The sequence below is a fragment of the Musca vetustissima genome, unplaced genomic scaffold, assembly GCF_032173495.1.
Source record: "Musca vetustissima isolate MV318-11 ecotype Yass unplaced genomic scaffold, APGP_CSIRO_Mvet_v1 utg25311, whole genome shotgun sequence".
In the NCBI taxonomy this organism is placed as follows: domain Eukaryota; kingdom Metazoa; phylum Arthropoda; class Insecta; order Diptera; family Muscidae; genus Musca; species Musca vetustissima.
The window spans coordinates 68,360-94,257 of NW_026888785.1; the positions used below are offsets into that span (position 1 = coordinate 68,360).

Consider the following 25,898-nt stretch of genomic DNA (forward strand, 5'->3'; position numbering starts at 1 on the left):
CAATTTCCGATATAATACCTTGTTAGTAGAATATTTTAATCTGAGCTTCGATTTTCACTGAATCATGAATATACACAGTCGAATTCGGATAAGCGAACACTGGTTTATCGAAAAAATCTGTTTATTGAAACTAAACATTATAAACTATAATTTCGGATGATTTTTCAAACATTTTACTCCGCTTAAAAAACGAATTGAAAATCTGTATAAGAGAAAGACTTTTTTGTTGCAAAAACACAAATATATGTGAGACGAGCACCGTTTAAGAGAAAAAATATAGTTTTTGTAATTCGACGAACTTCATTAAAATTTGTATGTGCAACCCTAAACTTTTGTTGCACATTTTTCCAACCTTGCAATCAAATTTCTACGAAAAAAGAAGTTCATACTCAATTCATTTTATAATATCGTTTATAAATTTCACGATTTTTCAGATATTGTTTGAAAACTGCGTTTAAGCGCAACGAGTTTCGCTTATCCGATATTTTTTTATTGAAAATCCTGCTTAAGAGAAAAAATTTACTGAAATTAGGTGTTTTCGCTTAACCGAATTCGACTGTATTTATAAAGAAAACAATGACACTTTCTATTATTATTTTTATGCTATTTCATTTATTTTTTGTTTAAAAGTGAAGGACAAACAATTTCATATATTATTGTTGTTGATTTGTTTCTTTCGTTAAGTTTTTTTTTGTAATTTTTGTTGTTGTAGGGGGACAAAGTTTTTTTTCGCCCCAACCTCTCAAAGATAAGTTCATAATATATTTGATAACATTTTTAAAAAAGGAAACTAATATTAACACATTGTGTGTGTGTGTGTATGTGTATATATATAAAAACATTTGGATTTTAAAATTATTATTTTTATTCAATACTGTTTCAATTAATATTTAGTGTTTTTTTGTTTTGTGTATTACCAGTTGACCGATGCCCGATTTGTGTGTTTTCAACATTTTTGTTACTCTTCTTCTTACATAACAAATATATAATTTAATTAAAAATCTCTTATAATTGGTGTATGTTTAACACTAAATTGAAATATTTGTTTTTAGATTTAATATTTAGATTTTATTTTTGTTCATTCACTCTGCTCAAAAGGCTATTTTGAAAACAATATTTATATTTTATTTTGGTTTTGTTTTAATAAAATTTTTAAACAATTTGATTTTGGGATTAAAAAACAAGAGGGTAAATGTTCATAAGAACTGGTGCATCCCTTTAAGATTCCATTTTTTTTCTTTCTTCTTTAATTATTGTAAAACACATTCAATATACAACATTTAGCAGTTATTAGTAATATAAAACATTTTTTGGAAATATTGAAGATAGTTATTTAAAAATACAAAAATTTGAAAATATTTTAGATTGTTTAAAAATTTATAGTTTTATTAATATTTATTTCCAAAGAATTCCCAAAATATTGTTTGTGTATTTGTAAGCACCCTGTCAGGCTTGTTTACATACCTTTGCAAGATCATAACTACGCACACTAATGTAACGTACGAATACATACATACATTCAGATATATAAGTAATTATGTACTACAGGTTAATTAAATATCATATCATATTGAATATTTTGTGGATTAAACATTTATCCATCTGGGGGGTATATCTATTTGTCATGTAGGTATATGTATTTGTGTGTTTGTTGTATTGTAGGTTAGATTTTTCCACATCCCCTAATTAACTAATTTTTCTAATACATTGTTTAGTTTTAATTTGACTACTTCAAAATTCCATAAAATTTAGTTTCTTTGTTGTTGTAATTCGAGTTTTCGTTTTGTTGTTTTGTTTTTGAAATGAATTCAGCCTTATGTGTGTATAGTTATTTGTTTTTGTTTTCTTGTTTTCATCATCAGTGTATCAGTGTTTTGTTTTAGAAACGAGACTTTATCCTTCCGCCTGGCTTTTTATTGCATTGCCACACCTTGAGCATGCTGCAGACCCGTACAGAGATACAACATTATGACACTCAGAGCCTGAATGCGTTCCTCTGATTTCCCTAAAATATTTGATTTGTTGTTTTGTATTGAACTTTCTGCCGTTGTTGTATTTGTGGCATCGTTGTTGGTATTTTTAATGGTGGCTGCCAAAGTTGAATGTATCGCTGTTTCACTGTCCAAGGCCATACGGAGTTTGGTTAGCTGTAAAAAATAAAAAATTAATATTTCCACTTTTAAGCTGTCTTTATTTTTTAATAGTTTTTAATAAACCCACGCCAAGGGACTGTCTAAGTCCCTTAAAAACAAATTTTTAATAAACCCACGCCAAGGGACTGTCTAAGTCCCTTAAAAACAAATTTTTAATAAATCCATGCCAAGTGACTGTCTAAGTCTCTTAAAAACTGATTTTTAATAAACCCGCGCCTTAGACAGTCCCTTAAAAACTAATTTTTAATAAATCCACACCATAGACAGTCCCTTAAAACTAATTTTTAATAAATCCACGCCTTAGACAGTCCCTTAAAAACTAATTTTTAATAAATCCACGCCTTAGACAGTCCCTTAAAAACTAATTTTTAATATATCCACGCCTTAGACAGTCCCTTAAAAACTAATGTTTAATAAATTCACGCCTTAGACAGTCCCTTAAAAACAAATTTTTAATAAATCCACGCCTTAGACAGTCCCTTAAAAACTAATGTTTAATAAATCCACGCCTTAGACAGGCTTCGACATACCTCGAATTTTCTTTTAATAAATCCACGCCTTAGACAGTCCCTTAAAAACTAATTTTTAATAAATCCACGCCTTAGACAGTCCCTTAAAAACTAATTTTTAATAAATCCACGCCTTAGACAGTCCCTAAAAAACTAATTTTTAATAAATCCACGCCTTAGACAGTCCCTTAAAAACAAATTTTTAATAAATCCACGCCTTAGACAGTCCCTTAAAAACAAATTTTTAATAAATCCACGCCTTAGACAGTCCCTTAAAAACTAATTTTTAATAAATCCACACCTTAGACAGTCCCTTAAAAACAAATTTTTAATAAATCCACGCCTTAGACAGTCCCTTTAAAACTAATTTTTAATAAATCCACGCCTTAGACAGTCCCTTAAAAACTAATTTTTAATAAATCCACGCCTTAGACAGTCCCTTAAAAACTAATTTTTAATAAATCCACGCCTTAGACAGTCCCTTAAAAAAATAATTTTTAATAAATCCACGCCTTAGACAGTCCCTTAAAAACTAATTTTTAATAAATCCACGCCTTAGACAGTCCCTTTAAAACTAATTTTTAATAAATCCACGCCTTATGACAGTCCCTTAAAAACTAATTTTTAATAAATCCACGCCTTAGACAGTCCCTTAAAAACTAATTTTTAATAAATCCACGTCCCTTAAAAACTAATTTTTAATAAATCCACGCCTTAGACAGTCCCTTAAAAACTAATTTTTAATAAATCCACGTCCCTTAAAAACTAATTTTTAATAAATCCACGCCTTAGACAGTCCCTTAAAAACTAATTTTTAATAAATCCACGCCTTAGACAGTCCCTTAAAAACTAATTTTTAATAAATCCACGTCCCTTAAAAACTAATTTTTAATAAATCCACGCCTTAGACAGTCCCTTAAAAACTAATTTTTAATAAATCCACGCCTTAGACAGTCCCTTAAAAACTAATTTTTAATAAATCCACGCCTTAGACAGTCCCTTAAAAACTAATTTTTAATAAATCCACGCCTTAGACAGTCCCTTAAAAACAAATTTTTAATAAATCCACGCCTTAGACAGTCCCTTAAAAACAAATTTTTAATAACTCCAAGCCTTAGACAGTCCCTTAAAAACTAATTTTTAATAAATCCACGCCTCAGACAGTCCCTTAAAAACTAATTTTTAATAAATCCACGCCTTAGGCAGCCTTTGCAAAAGTAATTTTTATTTTTTTCTGCAGGCAGGTCTAGTTCACAGATGGGCTACATCGGTCCACGTTTAGGCATAGCTCCCATATAAGGGTTCCCCCAATGTTCGGTATTTTGGGGTTCTTGAGCGTGTTTTCAACAGAATTCGCTAAAATTTGGTATTTTGAGTTGTTATTGGGTAGCAAATTTCTCCACCGAAAACTTTCTATATGGGTCCATTTTTCGGAGGGTATCCCCAATTTTGCAGTATTTTGGGGGTTTTGATCGCATTTTTCGACCGAATTCGCTGAAATTTGGTAGTTTGAGTTCTGATTGGGGAGCAAATCTACCTACTAAAAATTATAAATATAGGCCCATTTGTTCGGATAGCCCCCATATAAGGGTACCCCCAGTTGTCTGTATTTTTTGGAGTACTTTGGCGCGTTTTATTACTGAATTCGCTGAAATTTTGTACATTGAGTTCTTATTGGATACCAAATTACTCCACTAAAAACTATAAATATAGATCCACTTTTTCTGGTAGTCCCCATATAAATGTACCCCAAATGTTCGGTATTTTGGGGCTTTTGATCGTATTTTTCGACCGAACTCGCAGAAATTTGGTGCTTTGAGCTATTATTGGGTAGAAAATCTCCCTACTAAAAATTATAAATATAGGTCCATTCTTTCGGATAGCCCCCATATATGGGTACCCCCAGTTTTAGGTATTTTGGGGTTCTTGGGCGCGTTTTATAATTAAATTCGCTGACATTTTGTACATTGGGTTCTTATTGGGTACCAAATTTCTACACTAAAAATTATAATTTATAGGTCCACTTTTTCTGGTAGTTCCCATATAACAGTTCCCCAAAATTGTCGGTATTTTAGGGGTTCTGATCGTATTTTTAGACCAAATTGGCAGTAATTTAGTACTTCGAGTTTTTATTGGGTAGCAAATCTCTCTACTAAAAATTATAAATATAGGTACATTTTATCGGGTAAGTGTGCACCCCAATTTTCGGTATTTTGGGTATTCTTGGTAAAATTATTAATATTCGCACCATTTTATGGGTAGTCCCCATATAACCCCCTTTTTATATTAAAATAGTTATCTGATTTGTTCCGAATTTTGGGTTGGGTTCTAGGACTTTCTTGTAATCATTCTACCTGCAGAGGATATCGAGATAACAAATTATAACGTTAGGTTCGAGAATGAATTATATAAAACCTGTGGTCAATATCGGTCCACTTTTTGGGGTTTTTAGGAAAAATATCCAAAAAAAATTTCTGAAATTTGTATGTCATATATATCGGCAGGCATCTCCTCCATATAATGATAATTCCTGAAGGGAAGAATTGAGATACATAACTAAAATATCGGTCATTAATTAGTTATAGACCTCATATAATGATAACTTTAAATATTCGCTAATTCCTACACTATGTAATCAATATTGGTCTCCATTTAGGCATAGCCTCATATAAAATTGCAATATAAATTGCAGTACTTTGAGGATTTTATACTCTACTATAGGTTATTAGCATCGGGGTTTGGGGTTTTCAGATTTTAGGAAAAATTCCCATAAAAAATTGCTGACATTTTTATTTGGTGTATATAATGGTTTACATAAATCCGTTTGTAGAATTATCGGTATAGGTTCACTTTTTGGTATTTTCCCTATATTTTCATTTCAAGTGTCTGTCAGTATACTTATGGTGGAGAGTACCCAATCTTTCCACTTACCAATAAATTAATTTTCTCCACCCGCTCATTTCCACTCAAATTACAGTACAATTGTTTACTGGCATTTTTGGCCAGGTTCATAACATCCTCATCTATGGATAACTGGATAATGTGTTCAGTAATGGAAACCACTTGTTCTGGTGTAAAACTTGGAACATCGATGGGCAATGCTTCCAAACGTTGGGTTACTAAATCAAAGGTATTTGGGGCTGATGGGGCTAAGGATGCTTTCCTATAAATAAATAATTCCAAAATTTATAAAAATCCCATTTAATCTGACCCGCCGAACTTACCGACTTGGTGTATGCTGTGGACTTGGTGGTAAACTTTTTGCCAGAGAACTTGGTGTCACAGTGCTGCTGCCAGCTGTCGATCCCGAGCCCGTGGATGCCGATGGTGAATTATTTGATACTCCAGCTATTGTCGATACGATGCCAGGTATGGCAAGATTATTGGCCGAATTAACCCGTTTAATACCCTGTGCCAATAATCCAGTCAAACTTGAACGATGTACCTCCAGATTACTAGGAGTTGTGGCAGTATTACTGCCACTATTGGATGGTTGTGGGGATTTTGTTGTGGTATCTCCGCCAGCATTCGATGAGGTATCGCAGTCAGGTTCAACCGCAACATCAATATCAGCATCGGTGACCATAAATTCTGGAGTTTGTACCAATGGCGTTTGTATTTGTGTCTGTGTTAGGGCGGTGGAGCAATCCACTGGACCACAGACTGTGGCATTTTGACATTTGTTTATGCATTTCTTGTGGCAACACATGAAACATTCACGACACTGCATGGCATCCTTGAGCCAGATTTTCTTGCCGCAAAAATCACATTGGGTGGCTCGTTGGAAATGGGTACGCACGAAATTGTGCGCCCGAGGCTGTGAGGGTATGGTGTCTGTAGATTTTATGGAAATATTGTCAGAGTAACCGCTGTCATCGGTCTTATCTACAGAGCTAATGGATCTGGAAGATAAAGGAGGAAAAAATATTTTAAAAAATCTAGGCCTTTGTTGGTTGTTGAAAAAAAGATTTTTTTTAACAAATTCACGCCTGTGTTGGAAGTTAAAAATTATTTTTTTTTAAATTCACGCTATTTTTAAAAATCTCAATGGAGCTTGTGGAAAGGATCCCCCTTAAATATTCCACAACTTACTTTGATTTGGTTTTTGTCTGCGGCTGTTTAGATGGCGTTTCGGTAGCAGACAAATTTGGATTACCATCCCAGGTGAATGCCAGCAAAATATCACCAAAACATAGATTGGGATTAAATCCCGATTGAGAGGACAGATAATGATTTTTTCTAAAGGAAAGAAATGCGAATTTCATTATTAAAAATAATTAATAATACTTTTATTACAGAACTTACAAATCTTCTGGTATGGGAGGATTCAGCTCGTATGTCTTGAAACTTTGACTCAAACTTGTTTCACAACATTCCGCCAGTATTTGATAAATCGGAATATTGGTGAAACCCAGCAACTGGTTTTCTCCCAAACTTTTGCCATAAACGGAAATATTCAAATATCGACAGTGGGGATCCAATTTGAAATTACACACATCCTCCATGTGTATCAGCCGCGATAGCTTACAATCTACCGTCGAATGTTGATAATAATGTTCCACATCGTGGACTCCCGATGCTGCGAGACTGGTGGGTAACAAGTTGGCCAGCAGGCTTTCACAATTTGTTCTAGAAGGAACTTTGGGTAAATTCAGCTGTTGCTTTGCAGCCAATTTTGAGGGTTTCAATTTGCCATCGTCGTCCTTGGACGAACCATCGCCGTGATCACGACTTATGGTCTTCTTCAAGGCTTTCGCTATCAGCTTTGTCTTTTTGGGGGAATTTGTGGGTGTATTACTTAAACTCGATTCACTGCTGGTGTTCTTTTCCGCCGCTATTGCGCTAGGACGTATTACAGGACTTGGTGTCGCCGCTACTGATGCAACTTGGGGTTCAGGGGTCTTTTGCGCCATCGATCCATAACCCGAACGTGCATCTCCCAAATCTTCATAAATATCCAGATCTTCTAAAATCGCATCGTTGCGTATAATACCCGGTATGACCCGATCGATGCGCAAACAAAAAACATTTGCCTGCAGACTTTTTATTATCTTCGCCACCTGTTGTATTGAGGAGACTCGCTTCCCCTCAATGGCCAACAGAATATCCCCCACCTTGAGATTTGATTTACATGCCGGAGTATTCGGTAATACAGCCTCAATTTCCACACAATCGACAGCTGATTGCTTAAAGATAATGCCAATCTGTTGATTCTTGGCCTTATGAATTTCCACGTCTAATGAGACCTTCACATGTCGATCATCCTGTTGCCAGGCCTCAACAAAGGCCAACGAAGCCATAGTAATCGTACAATAGATGTCGGTCAGGTGTGTAGGACACATGAGACGTGATATTTCGGAAATTTTAACCTCTAGCATGCCATTTGGTTGAATGTCGCCTTCGCCCACATCTTCTTCGGGTGTCTTGTGGAAGAAGGGTTTATAGCGTAGCTTATAGTTGGGTAGGGTGTGTTTGCGGCGTACAGCTTTACGGATTTGATTCGATATCAGACTGGTTATATTTGATTGCATTTGTCTGCCCTGGTAGCGGGATTCAATGGCCAAATCCAATTCTGGATCACCGAGGAAACTCAATGACCAATGGGTATAGGGATTTCGTGTGAATTGCAATCGAGCCAGGCCGGATAGTTGTTTCACTGAAAAAGAAAGGGAAATAACAAAATTATCTTCAAATATATTGATAAAAAATTGGCAACGAGTAAAAATATTATCGAAAAATTCACGCCTTGGTGGGAAAAACATTCTGTTAAAAATCCACACCTTGGTGGGAAAAATATTCCAAATCCACGTCTTGATGGATTCTATCGAAAATATCCCTCTAAAAAATCCATACATTGACAGGCAATGGGAAAATATTCCTAAAAAATTCCCAGAATCCCAGTTAAGAACTTATTAATACAATACAAGCCTGTCATTGCTGAGATTTCCATCACAAGATTTATTTCAATACAATCTCTACACTTTATTCCAATTTTCCTTTATTCGGCATTAGATGACATCATAAGCATGAAAAGTTTGCGATGAGTCCCCAAAGACTAGTGTCGTCTTACATTTCCTAATATATTAAATCAGGAGAGCTTTTTACAAAAGCAAACTCAAGCAAGTTAGAGTGTTTCCTAAAGTCATCAATCATCTTAATCTGCTGAATTTTTTGTAGGTCATCCGAACATTTTCTTTGAGTTCGCATAACAAAGTAACGAAAGTCCCAAAAATAAATATCACATATGAACTCAAAAGCTAACACACATCTAGTTCGCCACCACATACTTACCCTTCAGTGTCAATGACCCCTTTTTGCCCAGCACCATATCAGCATCAATGGATGTCCGGAAATTGCCCATATAATGAATTTCCATTAATAAATCTAAATTCTCAATACGTTCGCCGCTCTCATCCAGCTCAATATTGTGGACTCTTAGGGTTTTTATCTCCGGAAATTGATCACCCAGTTCAAGTTGTTTAATCTGCAAAACATGAAAAAACAAGATACAACACAATGAATACAAAAATGAACAACAACGAACATAATTTGCATTGAATGCCCATCACATCCTCCCCCTATTAGCATCCCACCCATAATCAATTGTTATCTTTATTTCTCGAGAATAGCAACAGTGGCGTCTATCTATCTGTCGTCTCTCTAGCACACAAATGGAAGAATGCAAGAAAAAAATCACAAACCAATTTCTGTCACAATTTAACACCTTTACACTTAAATGGCAGACGACGATGTATATGCAATGTTGTTGTTGACGGACAGACGACAATGAGAAACAACAACATCAACACACAAAACAATTGTGACAAGTTTAGCACACATTAAGACCCACAATGGCACAGCGACAATAGCTTGTCGTCTAATAAGACAGACACCCACCGTACACTACACACACATATAAACGGATAGAGGGAGAGAGCGTCGTTGATTGTTTGTGTACTCAAAGCTCAAAGGATAATGAGACAAAATAAAGGCTTACCAGCGGGTCTTATAATTGGAAGGAATGCTTATGTTTTAATAGAGTATAACGCAAGATTGCTTTAAAGGTATAAAATAACACTATTGAAGTTGAATGCATAGTCTTTTTTGAATGGTAGATTATTTCTTATTTAACATTTAAAAGTATGCATTGATGAGCATAGAACTGCATTTTCGCTCCGAAAGAAAAAACAATCGACCGAGAGGATCTGTGAACGTTACAAATCTTTCGAAAGCTCATCCTGGGAAAAGCAATTCGAAGCAAATTGTCGCGTTGTTCTTCGCAAAACTGGTCATCTTGTGACTATTTCGTTTTACCAATTTCAGTTCTGAGTGGTACGTCATAACTTGTTTACCTGTAGTCTCCTGATGAACTCTCTGATATTGGTGTAAACTGATAGTCCATTAAATATAAACCACGTCTATATCTCTCATAGTCCTGTAAATATAAACCACGCCTATATCTCTCATAGTCCTGTAAATATAAACCACGCCTATATCTCTCATAGTCCTGTAAATATAAACCACGCCTATATCTCTCATAGTCCTGTAAATATAAACCACGCCTATATCTCTCATAGTCCTGTAAATATAAACCACGCCTATATCTCTCATAGTCCTGTAAATATAAACCACGCCTATATCTCTCATAGTCTTTTAAATATAAACCACGCATATATCTCTCATAGTCCTTTAAATATAAACCACGCCTATATCTCTCATAGTCCTTTAAATATAAACCACGCCTATATCTCTCATAGTCCTTTAAATATAAACCACGCCTATATCTCTCATAGTCCTTTAAATATCTCTCATAGTCCTTTTAATATCTCTCATAGTCCTTTTAATATAAACCACGCCTATATCTCTCATAGTCCTTTAAATATAAACCACGCCTATATCTCTCATAGTCCTTTAAATATAAACCACGCCTATATCTCTCATAGTCCTTTAAATATAAACCACGCCTATATCTCTCATAGTCCTTTAAATATAAACCACGCCTATATCTCTCATAGTCCTTTAAATATAAACCACGCCTATATCTCTCATAGTCCTTTAAATATAAACTACGCCTATATCTCTTATAGTCCTTTAAATATAAACTACGCCTATATCTCTCATAGTCCTTTAAATATAAACCACGCCTATATCTCTCATAGTCCTTTTAATATAAACCACGCCTATATCTCTCATAGTCCTTTAATATAAACCACGCCTATATCTCTCATAGTCCTTTTAATATAAACCACGCCTATATCTCTCATAGTCCTTTTAATATAAACCACGCCTATATCTCTCATAGTCCTTTTAATATAAACCACGCCTATATCTCTCATAGTCCTTTTAATATAAACCACGCCTATATCTCTCATAGTCCTTTTAATATAAACCACGCCTATATCTCTCATAGTCCTTTTAATATAAACCACGCCTATATCTCTCATAGTCCTTTAAATATCTCTCATAGTCCTTTTAATATAAACCACGCCTATATCTCTCATAGTCCTTTTAATATAAACCACGCCTATATCTCTCATAGTTTTAATATAAACCACGCCTATATCTCTCATAGTCCTTTAAATATAAACCACGCCTATATCTCTCATAGTCCTTTTAATATAAACCACGCCTATATCTCTCATAGTCCTTTAAATATTAACCGACGCCTTTATCTCTCATAGTCCTTTAAATATAAACCACGCCTATATCTCTCATAGTCCTTTAAATATAAACCTTTAAATATAAACCACGCCTATATCTCTCATAGTCCTTTAAATATAAACCACTCCTATATCTCTCATAGTCCTTTAAATATAAACCACGCCTATATCTCTCATAGTCCTTTTAATATAAACCACGCCTATATCTATCATAGTCCTTTAAATATAATCCATGCCTATATCTCTCATAGTCCTTTAAATATAAACCACGCCTATATCTCTCATAGTCCTTTAAATATAAACCACGCCTATATCTCTCATAGTCCTTTGAATATAAACCACGCCTATATCTCTCATAGTTCTGTAAATATAAACCACGCCTATATCTCTCATAGTCTTTTAAATATAAACAACGCCTATAGCTCTCATAGTCTTTTAAATATAAACAACGCCTATAGCTCTCATAGTCTTTTAAATATAAACCACGCCTATAGCTCTCATAGTCTTTTAAATATAAACCGCGCCTATATCTCTTATAGTCCTTTAAATATAAACCACGCCTATATCTCTCATAGTCCTTTAAATATAAACCACGCCTATATCTCTCATAGTCCTGTAAATATAAACCACGCCTATATCTCTCATAGTCCTTTAAATATTAACCGACGCCTATATCTCTCATAGTCCTTTAAATATCTCTCATAGTCCTTTAAATATTAAATATATAACCACTATATCTCTGTATCTTTAAATATAAACCAGTATATCTCTCAAGTCCTTTAAATATAAACCACTCCTATATCTCTCATAGTCCGTTAAATATAAACCACGCCTATATCTTCCATAGTCCATTAAATATAAACTACGCCTATATCTTATAGACCTTTAAAAATCCACGCTTATATATCTGTTAGTCCTTTAAAAGAAGTCACCCTTATATCTGTGATAGTCCTTTAAAAGAAGCCACTCGTATATCTCTGATAGTCCTTTAAAAACCAACGCTCATATTTCTGACAGTCTTTTAAAAAATCCATGATATTGTCACTGCTAGTCCTATGGAAAAAGTCAACTCTTATATCTCAATTTGAAAATATTTTTTAAAAGTCCTTCTTATAGCACGATAGTCCTTTATAGCATTGATAGCCCTTTGAAAAATATTTAAAATATCTGTACTTATAGCTCTAGTAGTCCTTTGAAAAATATTTCAAAAATCTTCGCCTACGAAACTATAGTTCTTTGAAAAATATTTAATATATTCACGTTTTTAGACCACGATATTGTCACTTTAAGACCTCTCATATATCTCTGATATTACTTTGAAAATAATTTTAAGAAACCCTTCTTATAGCTCCGATACATATATATTTATAATCCTTTACAAATCCATGTATATACCATTGAAAGTATTTGAAAAATATTTAAAATAATATTCACCTATGGAACTGATAGTTCTTTGAAAAATATTTTTATAAAATCTACACATATAGCTCTAAGAGTCCTTTGAATAGTATTAAAAAAATCCACGTTTATAGTCCTTTGCAAAATATTTTTAAAATTCTAAATTTTTAAAAATATTTTGTTAACTCCAGTCTTATAGTTCTGATTTAATTATTATTCTTTGAAATCTGAAAAAATACGCGTTAAATTAGTTTTTAAGAAACCCACGCTTTTAGCTCTGATAGTGCTTTGCAAATTATTTGTTTAAATAATCGGCCTTTGAATAAGAAATTAAAAATCTAATCTTATCCACGTTTATTGCTTTCGTAGTCATTAGATAGAAAAATTAAAAAAAATCCTTTGGCTCGGATTATCCCTCTTTTGCTAAATTTGTTCGATTTTTTCGGAATAAGTCATTAAAAATCCAGTGAACGCAGCAGTCACATTATATACATCAAAAGTATCAATTTAAAGGTCTAAAATTTTGATTTTTTTTTGGTCTATGTCCATTAAAAATATATACGCCACAAAATACAAATTAGTAATTTCTCACACAAAAGTCTAGGTCAATTTGGCCCGCTATATGTTGGCCGATCTTCATCAAAACAGTTATGCTTATTCCATGGTCAGAACCCTTTCTCTGTGTAAAATTTCGTGGTGAAAACAGTTTATGATCCATTTCACCCCCTAAACATTAATCGATCATTTATAAAAATTGGGTTTGTTTTGGCCCGATAAATTGGTGCCTTCTTTGGCCCAATCGTGGCGATTGGTTGAAAACTGAAGCCTGTAGCGTGTTTAAATTATATCGGACAGACGGGCGGACGGACACACATCGGTATACTAAAATGTGGGTCTACGACCAATACTTCGCGGTGTTTCAAACTCTTGAGGCCACACAATGCTATAATACCCTTACAACATAATTGTGTCGGGCATAAATATATTTGAAATACCTATTCTATTCTTGGAAATATATTCTTAAAAAAGTAGGCTGATAACTTTGTAAATCCTTAAAACACATTCCTTAACAATCGACACCAATATTTTGACGGGTTTCAAGCGGAACCCAATTTCCCCTAAAGCAGCTAGACTGCTTTAGGGGAAATTTATTAAATAAGAAATTTTTCTTTAATTTAAAATTAAAAATTTTGCCCCATGAGTGTAACCACTCTTCCTATATGCCTGTCTACTCAAATATATTTTTAATTTTTCTTTTAAAAGTGCAATTACCACAAAGTTTTTCCTTTCCGAAAAGAAACTTTTTTCATATTTGAACATTTATAAATATTTTGTAGTTTTTGTTTTCACTTTATTTCATAATAACATTCCATATTATTTCCTGTACAACCTAAGGATATTTGTCAGAATATAGTGCGAATGACAGCAAGAAAAATAACAACAACAAGTTAACTATAAACATACTTGACGTGAAAGTATTGCACCAGCAGATAGCTCCTTTCTTCCTGTCTGCCTGGCTAGCTCACCAGCATTATAGTTACGTGTTTGAAAGTGAACACGATGGAAGAAAACTGGAAGATGGCATACTACAGAGAAGGAAGAGAATATATGTACACAAACCAAACAGCGCAATATCTTTGATCTAAATATCTGTAGAACCAAGCATGAAGTTTTCTAATGTGGAGGACTAGGGAGGACGGGGCTAACTGTGTGTGGTAATGAAAATAAAAGTCAGTTCCATGTGGCTTTAAAAAGAGCAGTAAACACAATACGAATACAGACATACATATTTATAAGGATTCTTAAGTGTGTGTGCGTATGTGTCAGTGTGCCTGTAACAAGCTCATCGTCCTTCGTCCATTCTCGATTCCTCTTATAAACGATGGCAATGACGACAATGGCATTGTTTCTATTAACCCACATCATCCTGAATGTAGATGAGTTGAGTGCAAAATTAGTTGAATTTCAAAAGGCTTCCAGCTGAATAAACACAATTTGTATTCAGCTATTTTTAGATGCCACTGCTGTTGTAGCTACTTCAGCTACTGCTGCTGTTGGTCTACAATGAAAACATTTCACTTTTGTTTGTCCTCTGATGTTGAGGGAAATTAAAAAGTTGCATATCAAACCATAAATCAGCTTATATAGAAAGTTGGTAACGTAACAGTTTTCCCCTGTTTTCCATTTCGCTTTCTTTCAAAACGACTACGACGACCATCAATAATCAACCGCAGAAATTTGTGTGCTGTTAGCTTTGGTTTTACGGCATATGGTTGGTTGTCATAATAGTTTAGAGTTTTCTTTGTCAATGGCCTTTAAAAAGGATTATGACTCATTGATAAGGTAAGCTATTAAAGAAAATTCCAAAAACTGTGCCCGTCCTTTAAATTAATGAAATAAATTACAAAGAAATGCATGATTATAGTGGATGTTGTATTATATACCATGAAATTAATAATTTATTTATTTTTGTTCTGCACGAAATTAAAGGAAACCCAATTTAAAAAAAAGGAACAATTTAATTTGTTTTAAATTTAATTTTTCTTTTTTAATGCGTTGTAGTTTGTAACTAGAAGGATTGGTTCTCGAACCACCATTTAGTATGCCGTCCATCGTATCTCGTACTAGCTGAGTTGGTTCAGCTATGTGTGTCCGTCCGATGGAGTTCGGTTAATTATAATTTGCAATCAAAGTACAGGTACCCTACTCAACTTTCTGGTCAGGGCCCCAAGTGTTTGTACCGATCGTCTAACAGAGTCGATCTAGACGTGTGTGTCCGTCCATCCATTATAATTTGGAAATAGGATATAGGTCACAATTACGGACCAATCGTTACGAATGTTTGTATCTAGGACTGATTATGAGCAAAGAAGACTGCGATTGTTTTTGGAAATGGTCCGTTAATATGTAGTGAATCAAATGGACCATAAACATTATTTTTGTCTATTTTCCTGGTCGCTCTAGATGCCACAATTATGACCCGAACGCCACGAAATTTTACACGAATACAGAGCATGACTGTTTTGATATAGTCAATATATAGTGGGTCAAATGGTCCCACAGCCTTGTGGAAAAATGCAAAAAAGGGTATTCTATGGCGTATTTACTACTGAAAGACATAGACTCGATAAGTTATTATTGTGTATTCAAGGTGAGTGCTTGGTCTTTAAACTGATACATATTATAGTGATATGGAACTTATACTTAAATATTTACAGGAGACTACGTATTCTGATATTATTTAGGAACCCATTACCACGCCGATGGCTTTGAAATTTTTCATGAAGTTCCAGTTATAGTCAAGAACAACGCCAATAATTTTCCGTGATGATCAGATAATAACTTTTGGGTGCAATGGACCGGAAACAATTTTTTTATTAACAAAATTATAAGCCGAATATGGCACTAGGAAAGGAATCTGACCAACTTATTAGAAGTGCTTTGGTAATGATCGTTCACTATTCAGTGGGTCAAGTCAACAATGATCTTTATGTGTAACATGAAAAAAAGATCTTTATGTGTAAAATGAAAAGATTCACAAAATATGTCAGTGTAAGAAAGACCTCTAACCGGGCAAGAGGGCGCAAATATGAGATATATTTCCGGGGTCGGAATAAACATCCGCACAAAGTTAAAGTTCCGTGGTAGTTCTGTTGGGTATAATATAGTCGGTATGTAATTATACCCTACACAACTATGTTGTCGGGGTATTATAGCTTTGTGCAGCCCCAAATGTTTGTAACGCCGCGAAATATTGGTCATAGACCCACCTTTAAGTATACCGATCGTCATATCTCGACTAGCTGAGTCGATCTAGACATGTGTGTCCGTCCGTCCGTCCGTCCGTCCGTCCGTCTGTCCATTATAATTTATAAACACGATACAGGCCACAGTTATGGACCAATCTTCACGAAATTTTGCATGTAGGATGGGTTCTGGCCAATGAAGACCCCTATTGTTTTTGGAAAAGATCGGTTAATATTTAGGGGATGAAATGGACCAAATACTAAATTTTTGTCGGTTTTTCTGGTCGCTCCAGAGGCCGCAATTATGGCCCAAACACCGCGAATTTTTGCATGGAGAAGGGGATCGGGCCAGAGAATAAGCATGCATGTTTTGATAAAGATTGGTCAATATTTAGCGGGTCAAATGGACCCTGACTTTTGTGTGAAAAATGAGAAAATTTGTATTCTATGGCATATATATTTACTCCTGGAGGATGTAAACCCCAGGAGTTGATAGCATATCCAAGAGGAGTGGTTGGCCTTTAAATTGATACCAAATATAGTGATGTATCTACTCAGATGTGGGAGTTACAGTCAAATATTTACAGGTGCTTATGTATTCAGATATTATTTAGTAACCCATTACCACATTAGAGGGAGAAATATCGCGCTGATGGCTTTGAAATTTTTCATGAAGTTCCAGTTATGGTCAAGAACAACGCCTACAATTTTCGGTGATGATCAGATTAAAATTTTGGGATGAAATGGACCGAAAACATAATTTTTTGTGTGTTTTCGAGTAGAGTATAATCCGAAAATCACAACACACCCACCGTGAAGGTAATCTGGACAAGTAATTATAAGGACTGTACTGAATATTCGAAAAAAGTAAGGAAGAGGTGTTGTTAACCTTTAATCGGACAAGAGGGGGCAAATATCACGAAATATTACTCAGACATCCTCAGAAAGTTAGAGTTCGTGGTAGCTGTGTAGGGTATCGTATGGTCGGCCCCGTCCGACTATACTGTTCCGCTCACTGGTTAAGGTATGTTGTATGCTCATAATACATAAATCAACAATTTAATGCGTATTTAATATTAACATCTGCTAAGAAATTAAATATAATATTTTGTTCGTATTTTTAATCCGCCATTTTGGTTTCTTTTAATTTGATTTTCAAAATCTGATTTCACGTTTGTAATCAGTGCCCCCAAAACCCTTATATGTGATATTTATTTATTTTATAAACCCACTGCTCTAGTTATGGGGCCTCTGGCCCATAGTGCATTGCCACGAAATTTTACGCATACGTTAAGTTCTAGTCATAGACGACATCGTTATGACCCAAACATTGTGCAATTTTACACGAGAAATTTTTACCTCGCCCATGAATAATTATCGCTGTTTTAGTGATGAGCTGTCCATATTTATCGAATCAAAAGGACCGAGACATTGGTAGGAAAATAACTAGATTTGCTTATGGTAAACATATTTGTGTGATCATTTATCACAACTCACGACATACATTATCACAAGAGTGCGCCCTCAATAGGTCTATGAAAAACATTTTTAATGCCGAGGCTCGTAAATGCAAAAATTCAAACTAATTATGTCCGATTGTCATGTGAAATTATCTCTTTCGTTTTCGTTGGGTCCGCACATATTGATAATCATTAAACAAAGACTTGAAAATTGATCTGGAATGAAGCACTTCGAATCAGATGATTCGGCTGGTCATGTGGCAACTGCTTGAGCAATGTAGGGTGGAGAAATTCGGAAACAAATTAACAAGAGAAGACGAATCATTGTCCTTCACAACAATGCGAACACACACATCGGCTAGCGTTTCGTCGTTAGTTTCGCTTTAACAAGTTGATAAGATACAACTGTTGTTGTGCCACCTTCGAATGTTAATATGCCGGACAACATTTGAGGTTTCAATCTGTTTACCCATCAAAGTTGTGGAGTGTCAAATTGCAGAATTCGTCTAGGACCATAAACATAGCTATAAAGGGACTTTTTATGAGATCTACCAATCTAAGAACCCATGAGAACACAAAATATTAAAGGCAACTCAATTGAAATACCTTTCTGAAATCCTCGACACAAAGAAAATTAGGCATTACCATTCGTAGGACTCTGACTAAGAAAGATTTCTAAACTAATGACAATAAAAAGCCAGTGGACGGAGCAGTATAGTCGGACGGGATCGACCCTATGATACCCTACACACATACCACTGAGCCTGGGTAATATTTTACGATATTTGCACTCTCTTGACCGATTAAAGGTCAATATCTCATCTTTTCCCAAACATATTTTCTTTGAGTAAACAATTATTCTATAAGATTCAAGTTTTGTTATTCGAAATAGTAGATTTGACTCATAATTGTGGACTCTGCCTCATCATTATCCCGATATTTGTATTTTTTAGTAAGAAAGACTTGTCACCCAAATGAGTATCAAAAGTAGAAAAATAATGGGAAGACCAAAGACCGCAGAGTATCCTCCCATTGAGAACCAAAAATATCCACTATAGCTTATTCGATTACATGTTATTTTTGAAATGACACTTCTTCAGTCAAATAGTATGGTGAATATTTTTGTAAAACGTTACCTCTAGTTATCTCGAGTCCTAGTTCCTCTTTTTCGTCCCTACTTTCTTGAACCATAAACTAAATACCATAAGACGAGATTTATTGACCTACAAAAAGCCGAAGACAAGACATTGATATTCGTATATTTTCATTGTCATTTTCCACTTTAAACAGATCCTTGCTCAGAATAAATACAACTATACATTATAAATAAAACAAAAAACAAATGTGCGGAACCATATCAACATATGGGCCATATAGTTGGAAAATGCGGCAAAGACCTTTAAAATGAGCCAGTACTGGATATAGGGTGTATATCAAATCATCGAACATTTCCAGAAAATATGTTTTTCATCCCCCAAAAATATGGCATGCAAAACTAGAGAAAAAATGGGAAACACATGAACATATTTTCAACATTTTCAGCGGAGAAATTTCCCTTATGATAAAGAGTTTAAAAATAAAATTTCGAATTATTTTTGTTTTCGCCTAAAGGTATGCTCATCTGTTGAGGTTTTTTCGTACATAAATTCGTACGATTTCTGATATGTCTTTCCGATAACACACACTATTCACAGCAGACACATTTGGATCTAGATTCTAGAATGACGTATTCTTGCAGTCGGAATTAGATATAATCCTCATATACCCATACCTCATATATGATTTTAAAAATAATTGTGGATCATATATTATAGTTTTGAGATAAGGAAAATTAACCTCTTCTTATTCTGAAGGAAAAAAAATCGTAGTTGCTAAATGCAAATAGCTTATTATTCAGTTACAGTAATTGATGTAGGTCACCCAAAAAAGGACGTTTGTATTCTTGTATTTCCCCCCTTCATTTTAAATTAATGTTTTCAATTCAAAACACCAACAATGACAATATAGCGTCAATACCAGTAAACTATATTTTTATTTACCAAAAAACAGTAACCTTCTCAACCCAGTAATTTCCCATAGGTCATATATATATTTTGAATATATGAATATCATATACAGGTATTGTTGTTGTTTGTTTTTTCTTCTCCATTCACAAATTGGCAACTGAGGACACACACGTACATACCGTTAATTTGTCGAATAATTTGCCTGTTGTTGTTTTTGCTATCAGCTCATCCAGCTCTAGTGAAAGTTTACGATAAAACCACTTTCGCACGCGATTTGAATTTTTCAATTCATGAAATAGGAACTGCATAACAAAATTCAATGACATCAACGACGATGCATCGGCATCCTTTGCACTGCCACTACCACCACTGGCCGAAGAGGAATTTGCCGTTGCTGCAGCAGATGGTGTTTGATTGATGGTACGTGCTGTCTGATGCAGGGCCTAGAAATAGAACAATGAAAAAACATGTTTGTAGTAACAATACAGGGTGTTGCAAATTTAATGAATTGTTGTTGTCCATTTTAGAGGAGAATTTGTATTGGGTATAGTAAAGGGTAATAATTTATGTACAAAAGTGAAATTTATTTCTTATGTATCAACATTTATTAAATAACCTAAAATAATTAATAAAATAATACTTTATTAATATTCAAGTAACCGATTTTTCCTTTTTATTGCAGAACAAAACGTCAACGGTGGACACATGTGGTAAGTGCATGTTTACATATATGGCCAGCATGAAATCGGGTATTTTACTTGTTTCTTCCGAACAGGCTTCAATAAATAACGGTTAACCCTTCACCACACTGTGGTACAGGGTATTATGTCTTTGTGCATATGTTTGTAACAGGCAAAAGGAATCGAGATAGACCCATGGTTCCCTTTGAGAACATGCATAGAATCACTTTCTGAGTCGATTTACGCATGTCCGTCTGTCCGTCCATGTATTTTTGTTAACAAAGTACAGGTCGCATTTATGATTCGATTTGGATGAAATTTTGCACAGTTCACTTATTTGGCCCAAGAACGAACCCTATTGGAATTGGAGAAAATCGGTTCAGATTTAGATATAGCTGCCATATATAGTTTCGCCCGATTTAAATGGTGTACCAAAGTCCCTATATGTCCTTCGTTTTGCACGAAATTTGGCATACCGTACTGGATTGAGTCTAGAATGATGTGTGTAAAATTTCTTGAAAATCGGTTCAGATTTAGATATAGCTCCCATATATAGTTTTGATTTGCTCGAATTTTGGCATAGCGGACTGAATTAAGTCTAAAATGACATGTGCTGAGTTTCGTGAAAATCGGTCCAGATTTAGATATAGCTCCCATATATAGTTTCGCCAGATTTTAGGTAAATGGTATGCCAAAGTCCCTAATTTTCTTCCGATTTGCACGAAATTGTGTGTAGCGTACTGAATTGAGTCTAGAATTATGTGTGTAAAATTTCTTGAAAATCTGTTCAGATTTAGATATAGCTCCCATATATAGTTTCGCCCGACGTAATGAATTAGGTCTAGAAAGATGTGTATTAAGTTTCCTGAAAATCGGTTCAGATTTAGATATAGCTCTCATATATATTTTTTGTCCTATTAAGTGTAAATGGTGTATCAAAGTTTCTTAATATCCTTCGATGTGTACGAAATTTGGCACAGTAATTCAAAGTCCTTATATTTCTTTCAATTTGTGTGAAATTTGGCACAGCGTAATGAATTAGGTCTAGAATGATGTGTGTTAAGTTTCCTGAAATCGGTTCAGATTTAGCTATAGCTTCTATATCTGGCCAAATGAAAAATTAAGTATCCGTTGCAGAATGGCAATGTTTATTGATCCAATTTCATTTTACTGGTCCTTTAAAAATGCGACGTCTGTTAGGATTCATCTGTTGAATATACCCAAAGTGGTGAAGGGTATCATATAGTCGGCCCCGTCCGACTTTACTACTTTCCTTACTTGTTTTATCTTGGTCTGCTACATGTGATATAAATCATACTGTGATACAAACTGGAGTTCTGGAGCTGGGTTTGCGTGTTAATTAATAAATAACATTTTATTCCTTTTTATATGTGAACATAAACATCCTAACTTAAAATTAATGAAATCAAACAGCCAATATTTATATAAATTCATTGATTTAAAGTCAATCATATCGGGGAATATCAAGTTTAATATTGCATTAGATTTTGTTTAGTTAGAGTTAGTTTACAGTTTGCTTATTTTAATAGTCAACATGAGAATGAGATGATACGATGCCATATAACAATTGCCGAACTATGAAAATCTCAACGGAAAATATATTGAAGGCACAAAACCGAGAATCGAACTTGCAACAAGCCGAAAACCAGCGAGAAACAATATTCAATATAAGAAAGAGTGGTTCCTCCGACTACTGGCCAATAATCCGAAGCTAAGTGCACCTACATTTGCTAAAATCCCAGAGAAATATCTGGAAAGAAATGTAACCTAGAAACGATTCTACGAATTTTGTGTAAGCATGTTCTTCGTGATATAGTAGCACTGAAAAGCCATTCAAAAAACGGAAAATTCGATTGAAGTTCGTTCAGGAACATGAAAAAAAGGATTTTGCATTTTGGAAATTTGTTATCTTTACTGAATGCTGCAAATTTAACTTCTTTGGATCGGATGAACAAAAGTAAGGTATGGCGCAGGGCGAATAATGCCGTGGATCCTAATCACACAATTCCGACCGTAAAACATGGAGGAGGGTCAGTAAGGATATGGGGCTGTATGAGCGCTGCCGGAGTAGGAAACATAATAAGATAATGACTCAAAGCTCAAGGCTCAGATCATCGAGAATGGATGCTTTATAATTTCCCATAAGTGATTCAAACACCTCCTCAGTCCCCGGATTTGAATCCTATAGATAACTTATGGAGCATCTTGTAGAAAAATATTAGTAACGATAAAACTTGAACGACTTGATTGGGATCAAGTCTGAAAAAAGCTTTACAAGAAGAATGGTAAAAAACAGACCCCTTGTCGGCAAGGTTGAAAGCTGTAAAAGATAACAATGGATATCATACTAAGTATTAACTGTAAAGAACCTTTTATCTTGTATACTGTGAGGTCTGCTTAATAGTTGATTGGATGTGGATATCAGATAATATTAGCTCAATATGCAGAAGTTTTCATGAATATAGAGGCCAGTGAGGTACGAAAATCAGTCTAATTTATTGTGGATCATACCACAGAGAAGCATTGTTTTGGCTGGGAAATGTTGTGAGAATGTATGACAGCCAATGGCTTATCACAGTAAGATTACGTGACATACAACGTTGCAAAATTTGAGGTTGGATCCTTCAAAAATACATCTTATACCTTCCAAACATACTTTCACAACTTTGAAAAAATATGAATTTAATAAAAAAAAAAAAAACAGTAAGCGCAGCTGTATAATCGGACTGGGCCGACCATATTATATCCTACACAACTTCCACGAAAATCTAACTTTCTGTGGTTCTATATGTTGAGCTTGAGCACATTTTGCGATATTTGCACCTTTTTGACGGACTAGAGGTCAACAAATATTACTAATATTAAGTACAGCCCTTCTAATCCGATAAATATTGACCAATATTTATCAAAACAGGCGTGCTTATTTTTTGGCCTGATCCCCTTCTCCTTCTTCACGATGTTAGGGCCATAATTAAGTATTTGGTCTATTTCATCCCCTAACTATTAAACTATCTTTTCTAAAATAGGAATCTTCATTGGCTAGAACCGGTCCTACATGCAAAATTTCGTAAAGATTGGCCCATAACTGTGGGCTGCATCGTGTTAACAAATTATAATGGACAGATGAACGGGCGGAAACACACGTCTAGATCGACTCATCTAGTCGAGATATGACAATCGGTATATTTAAAGGTGGGTCTAGGACCAATTTTTCGCAGCTTTACAATCTCTTGGGGCTACACAAAGCTATAATACCCTGACAACATAGTTGTGTAGTATATAAATACTACACATCGACACTAGTAAGCCTTCGCAAACCAAAAAGAAGTTCAACCGGCTACATATAACGATCGGTATACTAAAAGTTGGTATGATATTAAATTTCCAATACAATATTTATGATGAAATAATAAGGCGGTGATAGCATTTTTGAAAACATTAATTGCTTTTTCATCGGAACTTTTGCTTTACAAATGAAATGAAAAAATCAAAGGAAAAAATAATTTCTTCCTTTTAATTAATCAAATAATTGTGTAAGTCTATATTTTTTTGCAAGCTCATTGCTGTTCTTCTTGAAATTTCAAATAAAGATAGAGATCGCAATATTCATATTAGAACTTCCAGCATATTTGGTATTGCAAATGGGGTATATCGGATCATCGCCAATATTCCACATTTTGGGGGTACGTTCGGATACGTTTTTCAACTGAATTGACTTCAATTTTTTATTTTGAATTCACATTGTATAGCGAATTTCCTTACAAAAATCTCTCAATATTGACCCACATTTCGGGATATACCCAAATAACGCCGGTATTTTGAGGAGTTTTGGTACGTTTTTAAATCAAATTGACTATAATTATTTTAGATTTCGAATTGTCTTTGGTTGTCAAATCTTCCCATTAAAAAATAATCAATATCGGTAACCCTACTTTTCGGTACTTTGAGGATTTTTTTCAACCTTTAAGTGACTTTTTCTGTAGGTTTTTTACAAATGACGGGTAAGAGCACTCAAAAATGAATAATAAAATCTGTAGGTACATAGCTATCGTATGAACTAGGATAAATGTAATCAGTCAAGATCTTCCTTATTTTCGAAACAATGTCAAATGCCCGCCACTTTGTTAAAATCCCAGTCCATAACAGAGCCAGATATGTACTCTTTGGGATGCCGTCGAAAAGAATGACTTTTCATTAATTACACAAATTAAAAAACAACAAAATTATGTCAATTATTTTGTCTTCAAGTACTTGTATACAAGTCTTCAATGTATTCCACGTCCATTTTCCAGCCGATTGAAAATACAAATTTCAAATCAAGAATAGAGGTGATCCTATGTTTTAAATAATGGAGAGTCTAGAGATTTTTTTCAATTGAGAAGCCATTTTTTACAATATACCGAATTGAATAAACTCCATTTAGTATGCTCCCAAAATTGTGTAGGGTATTATACAGTCGTCCCCGTCCGACTTTGGTCCTTCCTTACTGGTTTTAAAATAAATTTTGCAATTTTAATACTTTTGACATTGACAAAGAAAGAAATTGGCCATGGTCTAATAATAGCATGTAAACATTATAATCGCCTAAAGCTGTTGGACAAGAGTTTTTGCTGTTTACAAAAAGCAAAATGCCAACAACAACATTCGGTCATTTTAACAAACCTTGCTACTAAAAATATACCATTACATATCCTCAGAGGATTAATAATAGTAGATTCATTACAAATGCACATTGTTAAACAAATAAAGAACACAAATCACAAATCTCTATTTTATAATGCTCTTGGTGCACCCTGTAGTCCCTCGAGGGTTATTAAAAAATTATTGAATATACATGAGGTGGTTGGTAGATTGGATGATTTTGTTTGTTGCTCGCTTGGTTAGTTGGTTGGGTTTGGCAGATAGGCAGGTTGGTTGGTCGGTAGGTACTCACCTTCGGCAGTGTGTATTTGGCATTTATATCCTTCTGTTCGGCTGTTTCCTCGGGCAACAGGGAAAATTTCAAATACACATAGTATTGAAATAGCAGCATAAACACGGCACCGATTACAAAGAATGTAAAACTTAACAATATCAGCATTGATAGATTTATATCCATATTGATGACGGATGATGGATTTACTTCGTATAGATTAACTTGTGATGACGTTGATGATGAAGATAATTGAATTCTTGATTAATTGATATGTGAAGTGTGGAGGATATTTAGTTGTCTTCCTACACACATCGAAAAAAAGAAACACATACGCGCCGCGTTACTATACT

The 25,898-nt window shown here is 34.5% G+C and overlaps 1 protein-coding gene across 1 annotated transcript; it reads right to left on the bottom strand.

Moving 5' to 3' along the window:
• Window positions 1–1,913: 1,913 nt before the first annotated feature.
• LOC133336603 (PDZ domain-containing protein 8) lies at window positions 1,914–25,772 on the bottom strand. Its single transcript, XM_061544886.1, has 8 exons — window positions 25,567–25,772; window positions 20,112–20,375; window positions 8,954–9,146; window positions 6,968–8,318; window positions 6,755–6,901; window positions 5,887–6,564; window positions 5,594–5,825; window positions 1,914–2,147 (listed from the first exon to the last, which is right to left on the bottom strand). The coding sequence occupies exons 1-8, from the start codon at window positions 25,729–25,731 to the stop codon at window positions 1,914–1,916; spliced, it is 3,264 nt and encodes a 1,087-aa protein (XP_061400870.1). The 5' UTR covers window positions 25,732–25,772.
• Between the last annotated feature and the right edge of the window lie 126 nt (window positions 25,773–25,898).